The sequence below is a fragment of the Nicotiana tomentosiformis genome, chromosome 11 (genome assembly GCF_000390325.3).
Source record: "Nicotiana tomentosiformis chromosome 11, ASM39032v3, whole genome shotgun sequence".
NCBI classification, from domain to species: domain Eukaryota; kingdom Viridiplantae; phylum Streptophyta; class Magnoliopsida; order Solanales; family Solanaceae; genus Nicotiana; species Nicotiana tomentosiformis.
The window spans coordinates 44,245,972-44,267,937 of NC_090822.1; the positions used below are offsets into that span (position 1 = coordinate 44,245,972).

The window sequence follows — 21,966 nt, forward strand, 5'->3', positions numbered from 1 at the left end:
GAAAATGTCAGCTAACACTAACAATCCATCCACCATTTTGGGTTACTCTACCCCAGCTGGATCTTGATGTCCCAGCATTCTCTTAAACTATATATGTTAGCTCCCATTGGTCATAACTGAGATGAGTGTGGTCAATTGTATATATCTCTGTTACTGTAGAAGGTAACTCAAAATTCTTATATTTCTCTGCCTTAATTGTAAATATTGATAATCTTCATTAACTGGGTACCTCGTACACTTCTTCACCTTACTTCTTTTACTTGCTGAAACTTATATCTACTTTCTGATTCTCTTATTTCTTTTTACCATATGGGTGGATAGATATTCTTGCCTTAGGGCTCCTTATCAAGAAGCTTACACGTCTTAATACACACAGGATCTGCTGAAGACCTCACATTTACTCATCATAAGCATGATGCAAAATTGAGTTCCTCTGTCTCAAATCTTTCACAACCACATTCAATCTCTTACCAACTGTCTTTCTAGATGTATGTATCATTGTATTACGAATAAAATAGAATTTAGGAGTTTGAATTCTTACAACTGAGCTCTACCACACGATTTAGAGTAAGAAGAAAGACTGACAGTCCTAAATGCCCTATAGCCTCCTATTTATAAGTGTGGTACAAAACACACTCATAAACAAGACTCTAATAGACACGGCTTATAGACTCTCTAGGACAGAACTGCTCTGATACCACTTTTGGCATGACCCAAACCGATGGGCCGTGACTGGAACCCAGTGCCTTACTCAACTGAGTACCTACGTAACGTATCTTTCTTATCATACTATCATGGGTAAATGAGCCGGAAAGGCCGTCATGAGATAACCAAGATAATACATAAGGGAATACTCGACATAGGACGACCCAACATGGTATACAAACTTATACCTGTGACATACGGGCCTATAGGACCGAAATGATCATTTGTACACTCAAAACATAGGCCGACAAGGCCATACGATCATCCATATACATGACATGTGTCTACAAGCCTCTAAGAGTACATAAACGTCATAATGGTCAGGACAGGGCACCACCATAACAATATATACATGTCCAAAGCATACTGACCAAATAGTAACTCCGGAGCAAGTGGAGTGTACCAACACCTCTAAACTGGTAGCCTAGTAGGAGGACTGTCAACCTATCTATCGGGACCTGCAGCATGAAATGCAGCATCCCCAGGCAAAAGGGACGTCAGTACGAATAAAGTACCGAGTATGTAAGGCATGAAAAGCAGTATATAAAAGACATGAAAGAAACCTGGAGTAAAGGACTCAACCTGTAAGTCTGAATAACATAGTGAATCAATATAATATCATGCATATGCATATAAATGTCATATCATGCATAGGTATATACGTACATAATATCATCAAGCCTCTGAGGGCATCCTATCATATCATCTCGGCATCAATGGGCGAAATCAACAACGTATCCCAACTGATCAGGTGGTGGTGCTTATATAATGTCATAACATTTTCCCATACCTCATATACATATAATATATGTGTACATAACTCCATCTGGTCATGGGTCAATGTACATATATTAATGAATGCAATGCATAAGAAGTAAATCAATAAGATCTCTCGGGATGTCATAAGATCAATATGCCTTCGGTTAATATCACAAAAAAAACTTTATCAACTTACGTATTTTCGGAGACCTATGAACAGACGATATAATAATAGAACATATGGGGAATCAAGAACATAGGCAACCTTAGTACTTCTAAGAATATAGTCATTTGTGAAAGTTGCGTGTTTGCTCGTTTCGTTGTATCATATGGATCATGCCAAAAGGAAAGAATGGATAGCCTTAACATACCTTATAGAAATATGTCAAACAATAATGCTCAACTAAGCTCACTGCACCTTAATCTACAACAACGACAGTGAAGCTATTGTCAAGCTACGAATGACTCTCTCATTTATATAACGAAAGTAACTTAATCTGTAACAAAACGGGCAGTCTTTCTCCTGATTTTACTGCTTCCTCAAGACTAGTATAGGCGAGACAACAACACACTACAATCAGCAACTCAAAAACAACCTAACTACAATTTGGGACCTTTAATACAACAAAAATCTTAAATATACCATAACACACCCAATCAACAAGTTATCAATTAGCCTGAAATTGCAACGACGAATGACCATCCCACTATCGTACCACATGTGGCATTTTTCCACGCCCTTTAACTTTCCAATCCCCATAAATCAGTAGCACAAGAGGCCAACATGAGTGGACTACAAAACATTTCACTACAAGTGGAATAAATCAAACTCATGGCTTCCGATCACCGTCCCGTGAGTTCTGACTATTAGGAAACAAATTTATCAACCTTCCTTGAGATTTTAAAAGCTTAAATACAGTAAGTATGCATTTTATTAACCATGAATTACCCTCAAAAACTCAAACTACAAAGAAAAAAGTGGTGGTATAATGATACTTACGTCGTAGGGATCGTTCTAATGTTATCGTTTCTTGATTTCATAAAAGAAATGTTGATCTTGCCTGGAATTTCTTGGAGCAGTCCTTGAAGAGCTTGAGAGTGTTTTAGTATATGTACTCTCTGTATATTGACGAGACATAAGGTAAAAGATCACTTATAATCCCACCGCCTCAATTCTCCAATCAAGTGGGTAGGCTGCCTGCTTGGCAGCTTCAGCGGTGCAACTTCGGACGCTTGTATCTCTCTACTCTGACATCGTATTGATAAACAGTTTGCAGAATTGGAAACTAGACACATGAGACTCAATATAACTATCTCCCTTTAACTCTCAATAGATTGGGAGAAAACTGTCTCGCAACCTTGCCTATAAACCTGACAGTTTCTCCGAAGTGAGGCAACGTGACTTGGCAACCCTACATTAAAAATTCATATTTCTCTTTCCCGATGTCGTAATAATAAATGGTTTGGATCTTTGGAAACTAGGTTCCAGGACCTTCATTTTGGTACGATATATGTTTAAAATAACATCATAGAACTTACGAATTTAATTTCCCAAAACGGGTCGTTACAAGGCAAATCTTAACTCGATTTTTCCGTCAGTTAAATCCGATTTTTTCCAAACTTTATATTTTATATCCAAATATCATATATAGTCATATTATGACTTTACACTCATTTAAATCATGATTTCCAAGTCTCATTTATCTTAACTTACTAAAGACTTCGATAAATCTTCCTTAGCCTTGTAGAAGGATTTCATCCTTTTTGAGCTTACCTTAGATAATATTATAGTGACAGTGACGTCTGAAGTATGGGGTGTAACATCCTTGCGCCCTTAGAAGCATTCATCTCTGAATGTTAACTCTTAAAGGCTTGCGAAAATGGGGCGTAACATCATTAAATCACTTTATATACTTTCAAAGAGGATCTCATTTCCGAGCTTACATCAATTGACTAACGACGTACTTTCACGTACGAAAATATGGGGTGTAACATATCCAAAACTTTCTCCTCAACTGGATTAACTGGTGGCTCCACATGTGCTTCCCTAGCTTTAGTGCGAGCCCCACTTTGGCCTCTTCCGTGGCCCCGGCCTTTCGCGGCTCTAATTGGTGACACTGGTGGCCGTCCGCTTGATCCGATCGCATATGTCCTCAACATCTATGAGAGAATAGAAGAGTCAAGGTTCAAACTTCAGAAATAACAAATCCGCACAACAGAATGCAAGAAAGTAAAGTTTTCCTAACAGTTCGATAGCCTCTCAAAAATAAGTACAAACGCCTATGTACCGATCCACAAGACTCAACTAAACTTTCTCATGACTCATGAGACCTAAGCAACCTAGGCTCTGATACAAACTTCTCATGACCCAACTCAAATCGAATCTATGACGGCGCCTAACACTACTTGCTAAGCAAGCCAACAGTCACACAATAACTACGAATTTGATAAAACAAGGTTTAATAAACTCAACAGTGAAAATATCATGAAATAACTGAGAAAGAAACAACAATACTACTACAACCACCCCAATGATCTGGTTTCAATCAGCACATGAGCACTACTAAATAACTGAATACAAGGCATAATCCTCAATACAACTGTCTGAACAATAGGACAATAACAATGAAAATAAATGAAATAGAACTTCAAGTATGCGGGCGACATAGCAGCTACCTCGTAGTCTCCCAATGGCTAGTAGCAACTCAACTCTAGAAATCACCTCGTCCGTAAGTACCTGGATCTGCACACGAAGTACAGAGTGTAGTATGAGTAAAACCAACCCCATGTACTTAATAAGTAACAAGTCTAACCTTGGACTAAAAGCAGTGACGAGCTCAGAAGCAGTAGTCAAAGACCAATAGCATTAACTAGTAACAGCTCAAATCATAAAGAAGACAGTATAAGTAATTAACTCAATCATATCAGGTTCAGCTCGTTCACATTTTAGGAATTTAGACATGCTTTCAAAGTATAATAGCTAAAGCACAACACGGATAAAATATTTCATTTACCGTCTACCGTGAGGAAAGTACATTTTTATGCCTACATTTCAAATCAATAATATCATAGTGAAACCATCAAGAATAACCATTCAGCCATGCTTAGCACAGTACAGGTGCCTGGCATGAATGCCCATCATCCAAGCACGTATAATCACAAGCGCCCACTGCTGGTATATCAGACTCCGGAGGGGTAGATCCTGCCCAAGCGCTAATCATAATCACATATCCTAATAGTACAGTCTGGTGCATGCGTCATCCCAAATTAGTAACACTTAGCCCAATATGAACATGTCGTACGTGTCACCTCAAACTCAATACCAAATCGGCTCTATGGCCCAAGTTCAATCATCGACTGGTCAAGTCTTAGTTAACCACATCCCACAATATCCAATTCAAAAATGTTACACATATAAGGTATCAATAACATGTGAAGAATCAAATAGGAAAGCACTGAGACAAAGATATCATATGCTAATATAGCATCATGACTGAGAGTATGTATACAATTAAGGCAAATAACTCAAAATGGCAAGAATAGCCCTATCAAGTCTCAAACAAGTAGCACATAACCTAGACATGATTTCTAACATGAATCAGAACTTCAATGATCATACAGGTTTAGAAAATATGGATATAACAAGGTATGATAGCAAAACAATCCCATAATAGCCTAAAAGCCACCTCTAATCATGAATACTCTGGTGGACGCACACACGCATGTTATCTAGCGCATACGTCACCCTGATACATCTTATATAACATAGTTCACAGGGTTAAATATCCTCAAATCCAAGTTTAGATATTTACTTACCTCAAAATGTGTAAATCAATACTCCAAAAAGCCCTTGTCACGTGAATCAGCCTCTGAACGACTCAAATCTAGCCAAAGCAACCTAATATCATCAATAAAAACTATGGGAAATAATTCTAAATGATAAAGCTAATGTCTTGAATTAAATATGCAAAGTCAACCCCGGACCCGTACCTCGAAATCCGAAAAATATCATAAATTCCGAACATCCATTCAAATACGAGTCCAACCATACCAATTTCATCCAATTCTAACCATAAATTGACCTTCAAATCACTAAATCTCATTCTCCAATAACATAGTCTAAACTCCCAAAATGTTATCTTAAACTCACATAAACTAGGTGTAATAATCAATGTGTAATCAATATCTATCATCAAAAGTGAATAAACTTTACTTACCTCTTCAATTAGGATGAAAAGTACTCCAAATATTGCCTCAAACCGAGTTCCAAACATCCAAATATGAGAAAATGACCAAACCCTCATTTTAAACCTTCTGCCCAGCGATCCCGCATCTGCGGCACACCAAGTCGCACCTGCGACGCTACATTTGCGATTAAAATTTTGCATCCAGGAAAACCACTTAAGTCCCGACCATGCGCACCTGCGGTCCCTTCTCCACTCCTGCAGGATCGCTTTTGTGATCCTACCTCCGCATATGCGATCTCCCCTACTCCTATCCAAGTCCACATTTGCGGGCCTTCGCGCATATGTGTATCCGCATCTGCATATCCCTTTCGCATCTGCGGACCCACCCTAGCCCAGCCTTCATCCGTCTATGTGAACAACAGGCCGCTTCTGCGGCTTCGCACCTGCGGCTAATCTGTCGCAGGTGCAATTGCACCAAAGTTCCCAAACTTCAGCAACTCCTCAAGGCCTAGCAATTATCCGCCAACCAATCGAATCACACCCGAGGCCCCTAGGACACCATCCAAACGTACGAACAAGTCCTACAACACAATATGAACTTACTCAAAGCCTCAAATCACATCAAATGAATCGCACCCCAATTCAAGCCTAATGAAACTAATGCACTTCTAACTTTTGAAACTTATGCCGAATCACATCAAACCAACACGGAATGACCTCAAATTTTGCATTGAAGTTACATATGACACAACGGACCTATTCCGACCCCAAAACCAAAATCCAAACTCGATATCAATAAATTCAACTCCCGGTCAAACCTCTCAACCTTCTAAACCTTCAACTTTTCAACTATCGCCAAAAAGTACCAAACCAACCTACGGACCTCCAAATTCATATACGGACATGCTTATAAATCCAAAATTACCATACAAAACTGTTAAGACTATCAAAACTCTATTTCAGAGTCATCTACATAAAAGTCAAACTCCGATAAACTCTTTAAACTTAAGCTTCCAATCATGGGACTAAGTGTTCCAATTCACTCCCCCACCTCTCTGAAGCCAAAACAACCATCACGGCAAGTCACTTAATCACAATTACACATATGTAAAGTGTCAAATAGGGGAAATGAGGCTAAATTCTCAAAACAACCGGTAAGTTTATTATATTGAGGATGTGTATTGACTACAAACAACTTAACAAAGTGACTATCAAGAATATGTATCCATTACCTTGGATAAATAAATTGTTTGACCAGTCAAGGGGAGAAATGCTTCTTGAAGATTGACTTAAGTTCGGGGTATCATCAGTTGAAAATCCGAGAGAAGGATATTCCTAAAATGGCTTTACGAACCCGCTACGGGCATTATAACTTCTTGGTGATATCATTTGGGTTAACAAATACACCTGCAACTTTTATGGATCTAATGAATCGGGTTTTCAAATCATTCCTTGACAAGTTTGTGATTGTTTTCATTGATAACCTCCTAGTCTATTCACGGAGTCAGAAAGAGCATGCCAACTATTTGAGAACAATGTTGCATACACTTTTGGAGCATGAGTTGTATGCCAAATTCTCTAAGTGTGAATTTTGGCTTGAATCAGTTGCTTTCTTAGATCATGTGGTATCGCGGGAAGGTATCAAGGTTTATCCTCAAAAGGTTGAAGTGGTAAAGAGTTGGCCTAGACCAACAACACCGACAAAGATCTAAAGTATCTTGGGGCTAGCTGGCTACTATCAACGGTTTGTTGAAGAATTTTCTACTCTTGCATCTTCGTTTACCAAGATTTATATAGAAAGCTCCTAAGTTTCAGTGGTCGGATGCTTGTGAGAGAAGTTTTCAAGAGTTGAAAGCTAGATTGACTACGATACCAATGTTGACTTTGCCCATAGGTTCGAGTGACTTTGCGATTTATTGTGATGCCCCTAGAGTTGGGTTGGGCTGTGTCTTGATACAGAAAGGTAAAGTTATCGTATATGCTTCTAGGCATCTGAAGATATATGAAAAGAACTATCTACCCATGACTTGGAACTTGACGTAGTTGTGTTTGCTTTGAAGATTTGGCAGCATTACTTGTACGGTGTGCATTGTAAGTGTACACTGATCATAAAAGATTGCAATATATTTTCAAACAAAGGAAACTAAAATGGACGCAACGAAGATTGTTAGAAATATTGAAGGATTGTGATTTAAGCATTCTTTACCATCCGGGAAAGAAGAATGTGGTAGCCGACGTGCTAAGCCGAAAGTCGGAAGGTACTTTGGCACATTTACGGATAGCCAAAGAGATTGCTACTTGTGCGCACGTTCCTCTCTTATTGAACATGTCAATGCTAAACAATTTGAAGTACAAACTAGATAAATATTCGAAATGGTGTACAATCTAAAGATAGCCTTGCTTTTACTCTCGACGAGGATGGGATATTGAAGATAAATGGTCTTTTGTGCGTACCAAACGTTGATGGACTTCACGATGAGATTATAGCTGAGACACATAGTTCGAGGTATTCCGTATCTCTAGAGTCCACAAAAATATACAAGAATTTGCGAGAATTTTATTGGTGGAACGGGATGAACAAAAGTGTTTCTGACTTTGTGGCTAGATGCTTGACGTAAGTTAAACACCAAGTTTTGAAGAGAACATTCGGTGAAAATTCTTGAATAAAATACCAATGACCTTGGACTTGAAACAAATGAATTGAACATTATAGAATTAAAGATGATACTTCATCGGACCACCATTATTTGAAATTAGGACATGGATATAGTTAGTTGATAACCAATGGAAGAAAAGATTGTACATCCCGTTGGTACTTTTGTGTCTATTTCACATGTGCAATACAATAAGTAACTCGGACGCGGGGCGGCCCAACATCATCTGATGCCTAAAGCAAAGCCTTTATAAGAGGCCTTAATATATATAATATATATATATATATATATATATATATATATATATATATATATATATTATTTAATGAACATCGTTTTTTAAAAAATTAGACAAGTGAGGATGTAGAATTAAAAAAAAATGAGAACTTAGTTTTATAAAGTACAGAAAATTAAATGAATTTAATGTTGATTGCATCACAACTGAAATGGGAGAACCCAACATACTTCCTCCGTCCCAACTCAAGTGACTCCTTTTTTTTAGTAAGTCCCTTTCTATATTTGGTAACAATTCAACGTTAGATTTTTTTTTTTACCATTAATGAGATGATTTCTATGATTTATTTAAGATTACAAGTTTCAAAAACCTTCCTTTATTTCATAAACTCCATGTCCAGTCAAACACTTTTATATAAATTGGGACGGAGAGAGTATAATTTATGTAAGGAAAATAATTATTAAGTTAGATTATTAGATATAGTTACGTGACCAACTAATGAATAGAGAAATATAATTAAGTAAAAAAGTAAAATAAGATTGACAGAAAACTATTTGCTATATTAATTAGAGGAAGAAATCGAGTTATCAAAAATTAGTATGACAATAAAGAAATAAATTTATCAATATTAAGAGATAATTATATAAATAATATACTACTATATATAGAGAAATAGTAATTTCGGGGCCCTTAAATTTTTGGGGCCTAAAGCAAGTGCTTCACTTGCTTTATGGTCGGGCCGCCCCTGCTCAGACGTAGCTAGCTCTTTAATTCCTTTTCGCCATTGTTTTTCTTTAAAAAAAAATTGGGAGGTTAAATGTGCACAACAATAAAAGTAGCTTAATTTCACAAGTTCATTAAATAATTAAAGTATGAGTAAAGAAAATAAGGTAGGTTGCTTAGAGCCCGTTTGGCCAAACTGCAAATAATTACTTATTTTGAAAAATATATTTGTTTATTATATTTGGCCAATTCATTTGATAAGTATTTTTTTGCATTATTTGATAAGCAATTTGTATTAGACCAATATTCTTCTTAAAAAGTACTTCTGAGCGTCAAAATACAAAAATAGATTGTATAGCTTATCCAGTGCTAGTTTCGTTCCACTATATGCTATCACTGCTCTTGTTGCCCGTGTGACAGTCTAAATCGACAGTGCTCTATTTTCTATTAATTTTTAGGTTCATTCAATTTATAATTAGTACTATTTGAAAGAGAGAAATAAAATTAAATATTTATTATAAAAAATTTAAACATAAATAAAATATATATTAAAGATTTTAATCAATATAAAATATACTTTTAACAAAGCAATAATATTGAGTATCTGGTATAATTGCTTATCTTCTATATGTTGATTTAAATATATTAAAATATATCACGTAATATAAAGTAAACATTTACTCCATAAATCACTAGAAGGATTAAAAAAAACAGTAGAAATAAGAAAAGAAGAACGAGATGGTAGAAATCAAAAAAAAAAAGTAAAAAAAAAAAGGTTCAATTAATAAGGGATATTGAAAAAATAAATTTTGTTAAGGATATTAGTGTCTTGAAAATATTATTTTTTGCTTTTGCTTCTACTTCGTTGATAAGCTAAAATTTATAACTTCATCCCAAAAGTAGAAAATGCTCAAAAACACTTTCCCATCTTGGTCAAACATCTCAAATTTTTTTTTAAAAAAGTATTTTTTGGACAAAAAAAATACTTTTCACCCAATGAATTATTGGATGCATATTGATGCAATGCGGCCAGATGATGAAGACTAGCGCCTACTAAAATAAAGGGAAGTATTTGTTGAAGACTAAAAAATGATTTAAGGTGACATTATCCACGGAGAACCCACCCCAAAACCAAGTCAAAACCAATCTGATTTCGGGAAAAGGCTGAAAAACTATAAGTTCTGGTAGGAAAAAGCACCTTTACTTTGAAAACTCAAAAAGGCAAGCCAGGAAAGTGCAAGCTAACTAGTGCTGCAAGGGCAGGAGGTAGAGAGTGATGAATGAAAAAAGAGGAGCTTGGTAGCTTGCCTAAGTCTAGTTTTAGAGGTTCAGCCAAAGGCAACTCCTCTTTGAATACTTTTGAAAATGTTTTTAGCAACAAAAAAAAAAGCAAAAACAAATCTCAATGTCCATGCAAGATAGTGATGAGTTAAATTAATTGTATTGGCATGGATGTCAGCCCGGTAAAATTAGAACAAAATTTACTTGATTGATACTTATACATACCGTAAAGTCACTTGAGCGAAGCGATAGGTTTTACACTTCAAAAAATACTTTTGACCTCCTAAAAGCATTATCGAATAGTCTCTAATAGCCTGTTTGACCAAGCTTCTCCAATCCTAAAAGAACTTTTTTTTTTCAAAAAAAATATTTTTTTTTAAAGTTGAAGTGTTTGGCCAAACTTTTGGGAAAAAAAGTATTTTTGAGAAGAAGTAGAAGTAGTTTTGGTGAACCAGAAAAAAGTTTCTCTCCAAAAGCAATTTTTGAAAAGCATTTTTAAGAAAAATACACTTATAAGCAATTTTTAAAAGTTTGACCAAACACTAGTTATTGTTTAGAACTGTTTTTCAAATTAATTAGTCAAACACAAATTGATTCTCACCCAAAATACTTCTAAAAAAAATATTTCTTAAATAAATTAATTTTTATAACTTGATCAAACATGGAAAAAACTTAAAGTGGAATCCTTTCCCCCTTTGATTCGTAATAAGACAAGAAAATACGCAAGTAAAATAGAAACGCATGATGAAGGGTGGTATATTGGGATCGGTATTTAATTGGCATTATTAACAGGAAAAGGAGGTGACGCTATTTTTTAATTTGAATGTGAAAATGATTGTTTCATTTTTTAATATTCTTAAGAGTTTGGGCCCTACGCGGTCTTTTAGGGAACATTTTTCATTTCCTCTCCCCCCCCTCTCCCAAAACATTTTTCATTTGCCCCCTCCCCCAAAATACCCTTTTTGTAAGAAACTGTTGTTGCATTAATTTGAGTACTTCGATGGCATAATGAACATGTCATCATTAGCTTTTGGATTGTATACGGTAAAGAGTCAAAACTATTGATCCAAACATCTCTGTAGTTTGGTAAATATTTTTAAATTACTCTTCATCTATCTATTGATCCAAAAAATTTCCTATCGTTATTTCTACTGCTAAAATATCCCTTGATTTAATGGTAGCAGGTGTGAGCCATAATTTTAATGCGTTGGCAGCATTTTATTGGGCTATGTGGTACCTAATATCTGTCCATATATATAGGTATAATATCCGTTCATTATTTGACCCGCACAGTTCTTTTATAATCTAGTTTATAGAAAAATAAACTTAACCTCCCCAGTAATCTCGAACTTGCCGTCTCTCCGCTTGTTACCGCCACCTATCAGAGCCGGTCACCGCTAGGGGCGGCTGTACTATAAGGCCACTAAAATAATGGTTTGGGGCCTCAACTTTTTGGGGTCCAGGCTTTCTTTTAAAGATGTATTCTATATATTATTTTTTTAAAAAAAATGTACATATGAAAATATTTTTGGTTCTTATTTAGTGGTAAAAAATTAGGATCACTAGATGAAGTGAAATTGAAAAAGCGTTGTTTTAACCTTGAATTTTCTTTAACCCATAATAGTTATTCTGATATTGGTGGTTTAGATTTATTTTTTGAATTAAAAGTGTTAAGAGAAATAATAAAAGTAGAAGCTTATGATCTAATCAAAATACTAAATTAAATAAAAATAATAATTCTTTTCCAAATACATATATTACTACTATTATAGAAGCGGCTAAGAGGAGCTTAGGGTCGTCCAGTGAATTGACAAAAATACCCTTTGAGTTTCTATTACGTTGACATGCCTGCTTCACCAATAATATGTTTGCCCCTGCTTTTGCGTCTTATTAGGTCAATAGAAGCGACTAAGAGAGGAGCTTAGATCAATAATATATTTGCCCTTGCTTGTGCATCTTATTAAAACTTCTACATTGATTATGGTGGGCCCACTATATTCTTATTTCTTTACTTATTAGATTCCACTACTACTGAAAGATATCATTGTATGTATGTGGTACAATACTCTATCTTTCAGCTCTTACAAGTTATATTTATTATTTACATTAGGCTAATTCTTAAATGATATTGCACCATCTAAATCAAAACGTAGTTACTTTTATTAATCAGTACTCAAGACATTCCCATTTAGAAAAAAAAACACGAGCTCCAATTTAGTTTAAATATTAGTGGTAAATTAATTATATTTTTATATCTTATGTGAATTTTGCATTCCCTTTGACAAGAGAAATTGAGGTTAATATGATGGGATCCAATTAGAACTCATGGTATTACTTTTCAAAGGTTAATATCTTTATCTTTTGTATTTTATGATTATTTTTTCTCCTGTTAAAAAAAAAATATATCATTTTATTTAATATTATTAACTAATCAAATGTCAAAGAAGAAAAATTCAAGCTCCTTGATTATTCATAAGGATGAAATAAATTGGGACAGTTTTTTGTTGATTTATTAACGAGCTAATAATGATTGATACATGAAAAATTGATTAATGCACAACCTATTTTGGAACCTTACATATCTTTCTTTATGTATATTAAATTGGATATTAGGCATTTTAAAATTCAGAAGCTATTTGAAGTTATTGGTGAATACAACCGAATAATGGTTACTGAGTTTCTTTAATTATGGATGCCATCTACACTTTTGTTCGTGAATTTCAGTGCTTGTATGGACTTGGAACAATTTCTATTACTAATCCATGCAATGTATATTATACTTATTTATTCTTCGGCAAATATACATATTTTAATCAGTTAAATACTTAAATATTTTATAAATATTTCCTTAAATACTTGAAAAGATTATTTGAAAAGGTTCAAACACCTCAAAATAATTTTAGATTTTCAATATTGGGCTCGTGCACAGCACGAGGTTTACCTCCTCTAGTTGCTTATAGAATAATATTAACAGTTCCTGTAACTGTTGTCTCAACTGAAAGAAGTTTTTCAAGACTAAAAATGATAAAATCTTATCTAAGATCAACAAAGTCTCAAGAGAGATTGAATGGATTAGCTATATTATCAATTCAACAACAACAACAACGACCCAGTAAAATCTCAAAAAGTGGGGTCTGGGGAGGGTAGTGTGTACGCAGACCTTACCCCTACTCCCGATCAAACAGAAAGGCTATTTTCGATAGACACTCGGCTCAGGCAGATAGAAATAAAACAAGAAGAGATAATTCATCAGTATCGTTAACAGAAACCATAGAAATAGTAGCAACATCATAAAAACCATAAAATTGATGACATGCAATAACAATAACCAGTAATTAAGGCACGAGGTTATAAAAAATAAAAAGGATAGTGTGGACTCAACATTAATTAAAAGCGGTCTAAGATCAACCCTATCAAACCAGCCTCACCCCTGGTATGAGTAGAAAAAGCTCTACTATCCCCTAGCATACAACCCTAATGCCCGACCTCTAGACCTTCCTATCAAGGGTCTTGTCCTCGAAAATCTGTAGTCGTGTCATGTCCTGCATGATCATCTCTCCTCAATACTTCTTAGGTCGCCCTCTACCTCTTCTCGTACACACCAAAGCCAACTGCTCACACCTCCTTACCGGAGCATCAAGGCTTCTCCTCCGTACGTGCCCAAACCATCCGAGCCTCGCTTCCCGCATCTTGTCATGCATAGGGCCTTCTCCCGAATATCTTCATTCCTAATCTTATCCATCCTAGTGTGCCCACACATCCATCTCAACATCCTCATCTCTGCTACCTTCATCTTCTGGATATGAGAATTCTTAACCGGCCAACACTCTACCCCAGACAACATGGTCGGTCTAATCACCGCGCTATAAAACTTACCTTTGAGTATCGGTGGCACTTTCTTGTCACACAAGACTCCAGATGCTAGCCTCTATTTCATCCACCCCAACCATATACGGTGAGTCACGTCCTCGTCGATCTCTCTGTCCCCCTGTATAACCGACCCAAGGTACTTGGAACTACCTCTCTTTGGGATGACTTGTTATCCAAGCCTCACATCCATGCCACTTCCCTCGACTTCGTGCTGAACTTGCACTCTATGTACTCTGTCTTAGTCCTGCTCAACTTGAAACCCTTAGACTCAAGGGCTCGTCTCCAAACACTACTAGAAAATGACAAATTTTTTACCATCAAATCGGTCGAAAATCGGTCAAAAATTGAGCTTTTCCGACGTATTACCGACCGAAAAAGGTCAGTCGGAAAACACATGATCGCAAATAATTTGCGACCAAATCGGTCGGAAAGTTCCTACGGATTCGTCGCAAATTGAAAAATAAGGACACGCTTAAATATAAGAGATTTGCGACTGAATTGGTCGGTAAATTTCCGACCGATTTGGTCGCAAATTTAAATAAAAAAATAAATACATAATTTAAATTTATGACCGAATCGGTCGTAAATTTTGAGAATAAATAAATTTAAAACAAATCAAAAATTCATAATTTGCGACCGAATCGATCGCAAATCTGAGAATGTTTTGCGACTGACTCAGTCGCAATCCGCTCTAGATTTGAAAATATTTAGCAGAATTCTCCTGTATTTTTAACTATACCATCTGCCAAATAAAACAGCCAACAATCTCAAACCTAGATTCAATCAAATTCTTCGACAACAATCTAAAACCTAGATTCAACTACCAAATTAATATGAAACGTGTAATAAAAGCATAATAAGAATAATAATTAGTTGCACAAAAAAAAATCAAAAAGTGCATACTAATTTACTCTTATCTTTCTTAGTAAATCATCCCAAACTTGTTCCACTATTAATTCTTTGTGGCTTTTCGAGTTTTGATAATAAAGATACTATGAAAAAACGAAAATTACAAACACCAATTTCAGCAAACAATGTGTTTTTCTCTATGAGGCTTAGCAAAAAATTGAAACAAAGAAGAAAAAATCGAGGGAGATGGGAAAACTGACCGCGAGGGGGGAGAGAGAGAGAGGTGTCACCGGAGAAAGAGGGTTGTCGTCGGAGCACCCAGATGCCTGAGAGGGGTAGGTTTCCAGCAAGGAGGGAAAGAAAAGAGAGAAGGAAGAAAATATATATAGAAAAAAGAAAGGGGTCGGGGGGTTTTAAAAACTATTTCCGACTGAATCGGTCGGAAATTTAAAAAAATAAAAAAAAATCGACTGATTTGGTCGCAAATGAGGTTAACGAAGTCAGACCTCATTTTAATAAATTTTTGCGACCGAATCGGTCACAACTTTTTTATTTTTTTATTTATCATTTTTCCGACCGAATCGGTCGTAACTTTTTAATTTTTTAAATTTTTTTGACCGAATCGGTCGCAAATGAGACGAACAAAGTCAGACCTTGTTTTAATAATTTTTTGCGACCGAATCGATCGCAATCTTTTTGTTTTTTTTTTTTAATTTTTCCGACTGAATCGGTCGAAAATTCCTTCGCGATATTTTCCGCCAAATTTTGCGACAGATGTAGACGGAATATCCGCCGCAAACATTAACAAACATTGAAAAAAAAAATTTTATGCCATTTTCGACCGATTCCGTCGGAAATTTCAGACTACTTTTTTCAGTTGGAATATTTCGGTCGAAAATTGGCCATTTTTTAGTAGTGAAACCTTCAACCTCTCGTTAACACCGCCTCGCGTCTCATCAATCATAACTATGTCATCAGCGAATAATATACACCATGGCGTTTCCCCTTGAATATGGTGTGTCAGTGCATCCATCACCAAGGAAAATAAGAACGGGCTAAGCGCAGATCCTTGGTGTAAGCCCATAACAATCGGTAAATGCTCAGAGTCGCCTCCCACAATCCTAACTCTAGTCTTAGCTCCATCATACATGTCCTTGATTGCTCTAATGTAAGCTACCGGCATACCCTTTGCCTCCATACATCTCCAGAGCACCTCCCTAGGGACCTTGTCATACGCTTTCTCTAAGTCAATAAACACCATGTGCAGATCCTTCTTCCTATCCCTGTACTTTTCCACCAACCCCCTAATAAGATGGATAGCTTTCGTAGTCAAACGACCCGTCATGAACTCGAACTGATTCAAGGGGATTTAGGATTGTCACCCTCTCCCAAACTTTTATGGTGTGACTTAGTAACTTGATACCCCTATAGTTGTTACAATACGGGATGTCATCTTTGTTCTTGTACAATGGTACCAGTGTACTCCACCTACACTCATCCGGCATCCTCTTTGTCCTAAAAATAATATTAAATAACCCAGTCAGCCACTCCAAGCCTGCTCTACCCACACACTTCTAAAACTCAACCGGAATTTCGCCGGGCCCGATCACTCTGCCCCTACTCAACTTACGCAAAGCCCCACGACCTCCTCCACCTTAATGCGCCTATAACACCTAAAGTCTCGGAGACTCTCTGAATGCCCCAGATTCCCTAGCACTATATCCCAGTCCCCCTCATCATTTAGAAGACCATGAAAGTACGTCTGCCATCTCTGCTTAATCTGAGAATCCCCCATCAATACTCTACCGTTCTCGTCTTTGATGCACCTCACTTGGTCCAGATCCCGAGCCTTCCTCTCCCTCACCTTAGCCAGCCGAATCAACTTCTTATCCCCGCCTTGTTTCCCCAATTCCTCATATAGATGACCAAACACTATATTCTTAGCCTTCGTGACCGCCAACTTTGCCTCCTTCCTCGCTACCTTGTACCTATCTCTATTCACTCTCCTATCCCATTCGCTTGTGCTCCCTACCAACTTCATATACGCTACCTTATCCGCCTCCACTTTGCCTTGGACTATGTCATTCCACCACCAGTCGCCTTGGTGCCTGCCAGAGTAACCCTTCGATATCTCTAGCACCTCTCTCGCCACCTCCCTAACACAGTTCACTGTTATTGACCACATAGCGCTCACGTCCCTACTAGTCCTCCAGGCTCTCCACCTAATCTTCGGTCGACCTCGACCATACCTCTTCTTCCTCCTTATTATAATACCGATGTCCATTACTAAGAGCCTATGCTGAGTCACGAGGGTCTCACCCGGGATAACCGTGCAATCCTTGCACAACCCTCTATCACACCTTCTGAGGAGGAGGTAATCAATCTGAGTCTTCACCACCGAACTTTGGAAAGTTACCAGATGCTCCTCCCTCTTCGGAAAATTCTAGTTCGCAATCACCAGCTCGAAAGCCTTAGCGAAATCAAACAGCGAATAACCTCCTCCATTTCTATCACCAAAGCCGAAGCCACCATGCACCTCGCCATAGCCACTAGAAGCCGACCCAATATGTCCATTGAAATCCCCTCCTATAAATAACCTCTCAGCAGGTGGAATACTATGCACAATCTTGTCCAAACCCTCCCAGAAGTGTCTTTTAACCTTCTCATCCAAGCCCGTTTGCGGCGCGTAAGCACTAACGACATTGAGGGTGTGCTAACACTAATCACAAACTTAATAAACATTAGTCTATCATTCACCCACCCAACCTCAACCACAGACTCTCTAAGATCCCTATCCAGCAAGATACTCACTCCATTCTTACCCTTCACGACTCCAGAGTGCCACGGCTTATACCTGTCCGCATTCCTCGCCTTCAACCCTACCCACCTAGTCTCATGGACACAAGCTATATTGACCTTCCTCTTCTGGAGAATCTTCGTCAACTCAATAGACTTACCCGTTAGCGTGCCTATGTTCCATGACCCGATCCTCAACCTACAAGCTCCATTTTTCCCCTTACCCTCCTTGCCTCTCGTCCCACCCTCTGACCCCCTTCCACCCCCTTCCCACCCCTATTCACCCTCCGAAGACATGACCTTAATCTACCATCCCAGACCACAGCCACTATACCTACGACAGACTACGAAAAATCACTAACAGATAATAGGACCCAACTAGAAGATAACAAGTAACAACTACAAGCACGCTAATAATATGCTTAAACTAATGCTAACTAAATTACCACAATTTAACTATCACAAAGAGAGAAACAGGAAAGCGGAAGGTACCAACTCCCGATGGAAAGAACCCAGAGATATGACTTGGTGCACACCCAAGGTCACGGAATCTGTCATGCATCCTTCCAACTCTCACCAGCCTTTGCACACACCAGTCGGGGATGCTCCGCTCTGCTTTCCCGTACGCCTCACGTTCGTCTCGACAGCCGCAGCTAGTTCCCTGAAAAATCACACACAACCACCATAAAACCAATAGGGGAGGGGGGTTGTCAACCTGTTGCCACTCCACCTATTTAGTTCTAGGATAGCCCGGGCAGTCCAACTAAACTACGCGGCAGACCGCCGTCAAGTGCAACGGAGATGGTTGACGAATCGAGGTATCAAACACAAAGGAAGAGGAGGGGGGGAGGGTGAGAGGATGGGTGACCTGGATAGAAGTGAAAAGAGAGGGACAACCAGGGAGGTCGCCGGCCAGAGGTCACCGGCAGGGCGGCTAGGGTTTTGGGACTGAAATTTGGGCACAAGAAGGGTTGGGGAAATGAGCAGCATGGAAAGAGAGAAGGGCTTAGGAGGATAAGAAATAAGATGGTGGAGAGGAGAAGAAAGACATAGGAGAAGCGATTGGGGTCGCCGACCGGAAATTTCCGACGGGGAATGACGCGAAGCAGAAAACATGGGAAAGAGAGAGAAGGGATGAGGAAGAGAGAAGAGGTATAGAGGAGAGAGGGAGGGAGAGATGATGGCTTACCTGTGGTTGCCGGTGCGGGCGATCACGCCGGTGTGATTTACAGTAGATGGGAGAGAGAGAACTAGCGGGGAGAGAGAAAGTGCGAAGAGAGAGAAAGAGCCCTATAACATAAAAAATAGCTATATTATCAATTCAAAAGGAATTATTAGAACAAATTGATTATAAGATAATAATTAATGATTTTTCATCTAAAAAGGCTAGAAAAGTAGACTTAAATAAAAATATATATGACGATCTTTCCTTTTTTTAAAAAAAATAAAATTAAAATTTAGGGCCTCTCTGTGAAGCTTGGCTTTAGGCCCCCAATCTTATGGAGCTGGCCCTGGTCACCGCATCTGTGTATAGATCAGTCTTCAAACATCGACTTGTTTATCTTTTACTTGAATTAGTGCACCATTATCTGACTTGTTGAACTATAATCTCCCGGATTATTTTTGATTTAGCCTGGCCCAAACTACTTTACACCTTGCAGAATATTTTGCCTCTATAATCGTTCCTTTTATTGAATTGTTGGAATGTCCTTTTCTGATTGTTCCTTATATTAATATTGCATGTGTATTGGATATTGGGGTTGTTTTCTACTGTGATAAGAAGCAAAAAACAAGAGAGTTTATTCCTAAATTTCATAAAACAATAAGAAGATTCAAAGAGCAAATGATTACTCATTCACCATTTTTAAAGCTTTTGCCGGTGGTTATGGCTATGAAGTGCGGAGGTGTGAAGGTAGTGGTCAAAGACTACTCGTTTGATTTCAGAGGGAGGGGTAAAAAGGGGAGCATTTAAATTTAGCCACGTGGCAAAATCAGGATAAGTAATAAAGTTCTTTTTTGTTAGAATGGGTAATGAATCTATTTTTAGTCCGGTGATAAAAAGATTGGGGCAGGTCAAATAATGTGTGGGTATTACCCATATGTATAGGCCGACACCAGGAGCCACGTGCGGGTATTACCCAGAGTAATTTTAAATTATTTACCAAACGATAGGAGTAGTTTTGACCCTTTTTCGTTAATTTGGCGATAGTGTTTATCAAAGTATTTCTCATTTCTTTCGTGCGTCCTCTTGTCATAAATGTACACTCGATATGATATAGCAAATAAAGTTTATTTAATTTAGACAGAATAGCCTAATAAACCCCTCTATTTATTTCGTTTGTCATCCCGGTCCCTATACTCAATGGTTTGTCAAATGAACACTTATACTTATTGAAACACATTACTTTGAACCCTCCGACCTTGTGTGTCTCTCAGACGCCCTGATATCAATATCCATGTCAGACACAATATGCCACATCATTTTCAAATTTTATAAAACTATTTGTTTTTGGTACAAAAGCTATTTTTAAAAAAAATTTAATTCAACCCATCTCTAGCAAAACCCACTACCATTGCTACGCCATCCATTTTCACCTTTTATTTTAGACCCATCTCCACATTTATACAATTTCAACCATAAGCACCACTAGCTTGCCACCATTTTTCTTTGAACTACTCAAATTCTTTCAACAATCTCTATATTCAACTCAAATTCAACCATTAAAACACAGAATTTTCTTTTAGACCTATCTCTGCATTCACACAAATTTCTTCCCTCTGTCAAATACCCAAATTGGAAAAAGCCATGGCCGGAGTTGAATTTCTTCCCAAGGAATATCTTCACTATTCTTGTTTATCTCGCCTCAAAAACTACATGAAGCCACCAGAAAGCACCACAGAAAACCATTACAGCCGTCGTACTGATTGCTTCAGTTTTCGTCGCCAATATTTCAGAAAGTAACAAGATCTTCTTTTCTATCATCCAACTTCAAGAATCACACGATTTATTTGAGAATACACCGGATACGTTTAATCTCTCCTTTTGCAACTGATCTTAAAATGGAGGAAGATGTTGGAGGTGGTGGTGGAGGAGGAAAAAAAGGAGAACGACAAAGGTGGTGGTGGTGGAAGGGGAGGAGTAGGGCCAATCATCACTTTCTTCTTACTGCAGATGACGGGAAGAGGGGAACGGGGGGTCGCGGAAGGCGTTATGAGGGGTTGTGTCTTTGGGATTTTTAAATTGTTTTTCCGTTTATTTTTATTGTTTCTTTTTCTTATGATTTTTTAAATAACTTCTTTAATCAAAATAATTGATGCACGTGCTTTTAACTGTGTGTAACCACGCAATTATCTGACTCAGCAAAATAAATTTCATATAAGCTTGGTCAACCTTCAGAGAGGTTTAAAATATAGGTTTTGATAAATTAAAAGTGTCTAGATGAAACTTTGTAGAGTATAGGGACCGGGATGACAAACCGCAATAAGTACAAGTGTCTAATTGACTATTCTACCTTTAATTTATATTGCAGATTGAATTAAAATCAACTATTACGTTTTTGGTTTAAATTTAATTACATATATTTTTTCTTTGATTTTGTATGTCGAAGAGTGCACTAAAGTATAAACATAAAATGTTACAATATTTGAGTTACATAACATCAAAGAGTTTGTTTACCCTTAAAATGAGTGACAATTAAATTTGTATGCGGTTTAAAGGACATGTGATTTAATTTAACACGAATGATTCTATGAACAACAAATAATTAAATTAAAGAGAAACAAAAGGATCAAACCAAACATGATGGACAATTAAGCCTGGCTTTAGGATGAACATTGAAAATTTACTCCGATTGAGCCCTTGAGACGGGCTCGGTTGCAACTAAATAAATAAGCAGCAAAAGAACAC

At 37.4% G+C, this 21,966-nt stretch overlaps 2 protein-coding genes and 1 long non-coding RNA gene across 3 annotated transcripts; all 3 read right to left on the reverse strand.

Annotated features, from left to right (window-relative positions):
• Positions 1-3,287: 3,287 nt before the first annotated feature.
• Positions 3,288-15,609, reverse strand: LOC104112169 (uncharacterized). Its single transcript, XR_689917.2, has 3 exons — positions 15,524-15,609; positions 4,141-4,207; positions 3,288-3,624 (listed from the first exon to the last, which is right to left on the reverse strand). It is a non-coding gene; the product is annotated as an uncharacterized lncRNA (long non-coding RNA).
• Positions 15,610-16,122: 513 nt separating this feature from the next.
• LOC138901352 (secreted RxLR effector protein 78-like) lies at positions 16,123-16,608 on the reverse strand. The gene has a single exon (XM_070189107.1). It carries the CDS (start codon positions 16,606-16,608, stop codon positions 16,123-16,125), a length of 486 nt encoding a protein of 161 aa, XP_070045208.1.
• A 149-nt stretch (positions 16,609-16,757) lies between these two features.
• Positions 16,758-17,547, reverse strand: LOC138901353 (uncharacterized). The gene is made up of 2 exons (XM_070189108.1): positions 16,894-17,547; positions 16,758-16,778 (listed from the first exon to the last, which is right to left on the reverse strand). Exons 1-2 carry the CDS (start codon positions 17,545-17,547, stop codon positions 16,758-16,760), a joined length of 675 nt encoding a protein of 224 aa, XP_070045209.1.
• Between the last annotated feature and the right edge of the window lie 4,419 nt (positions 17,548-21,966).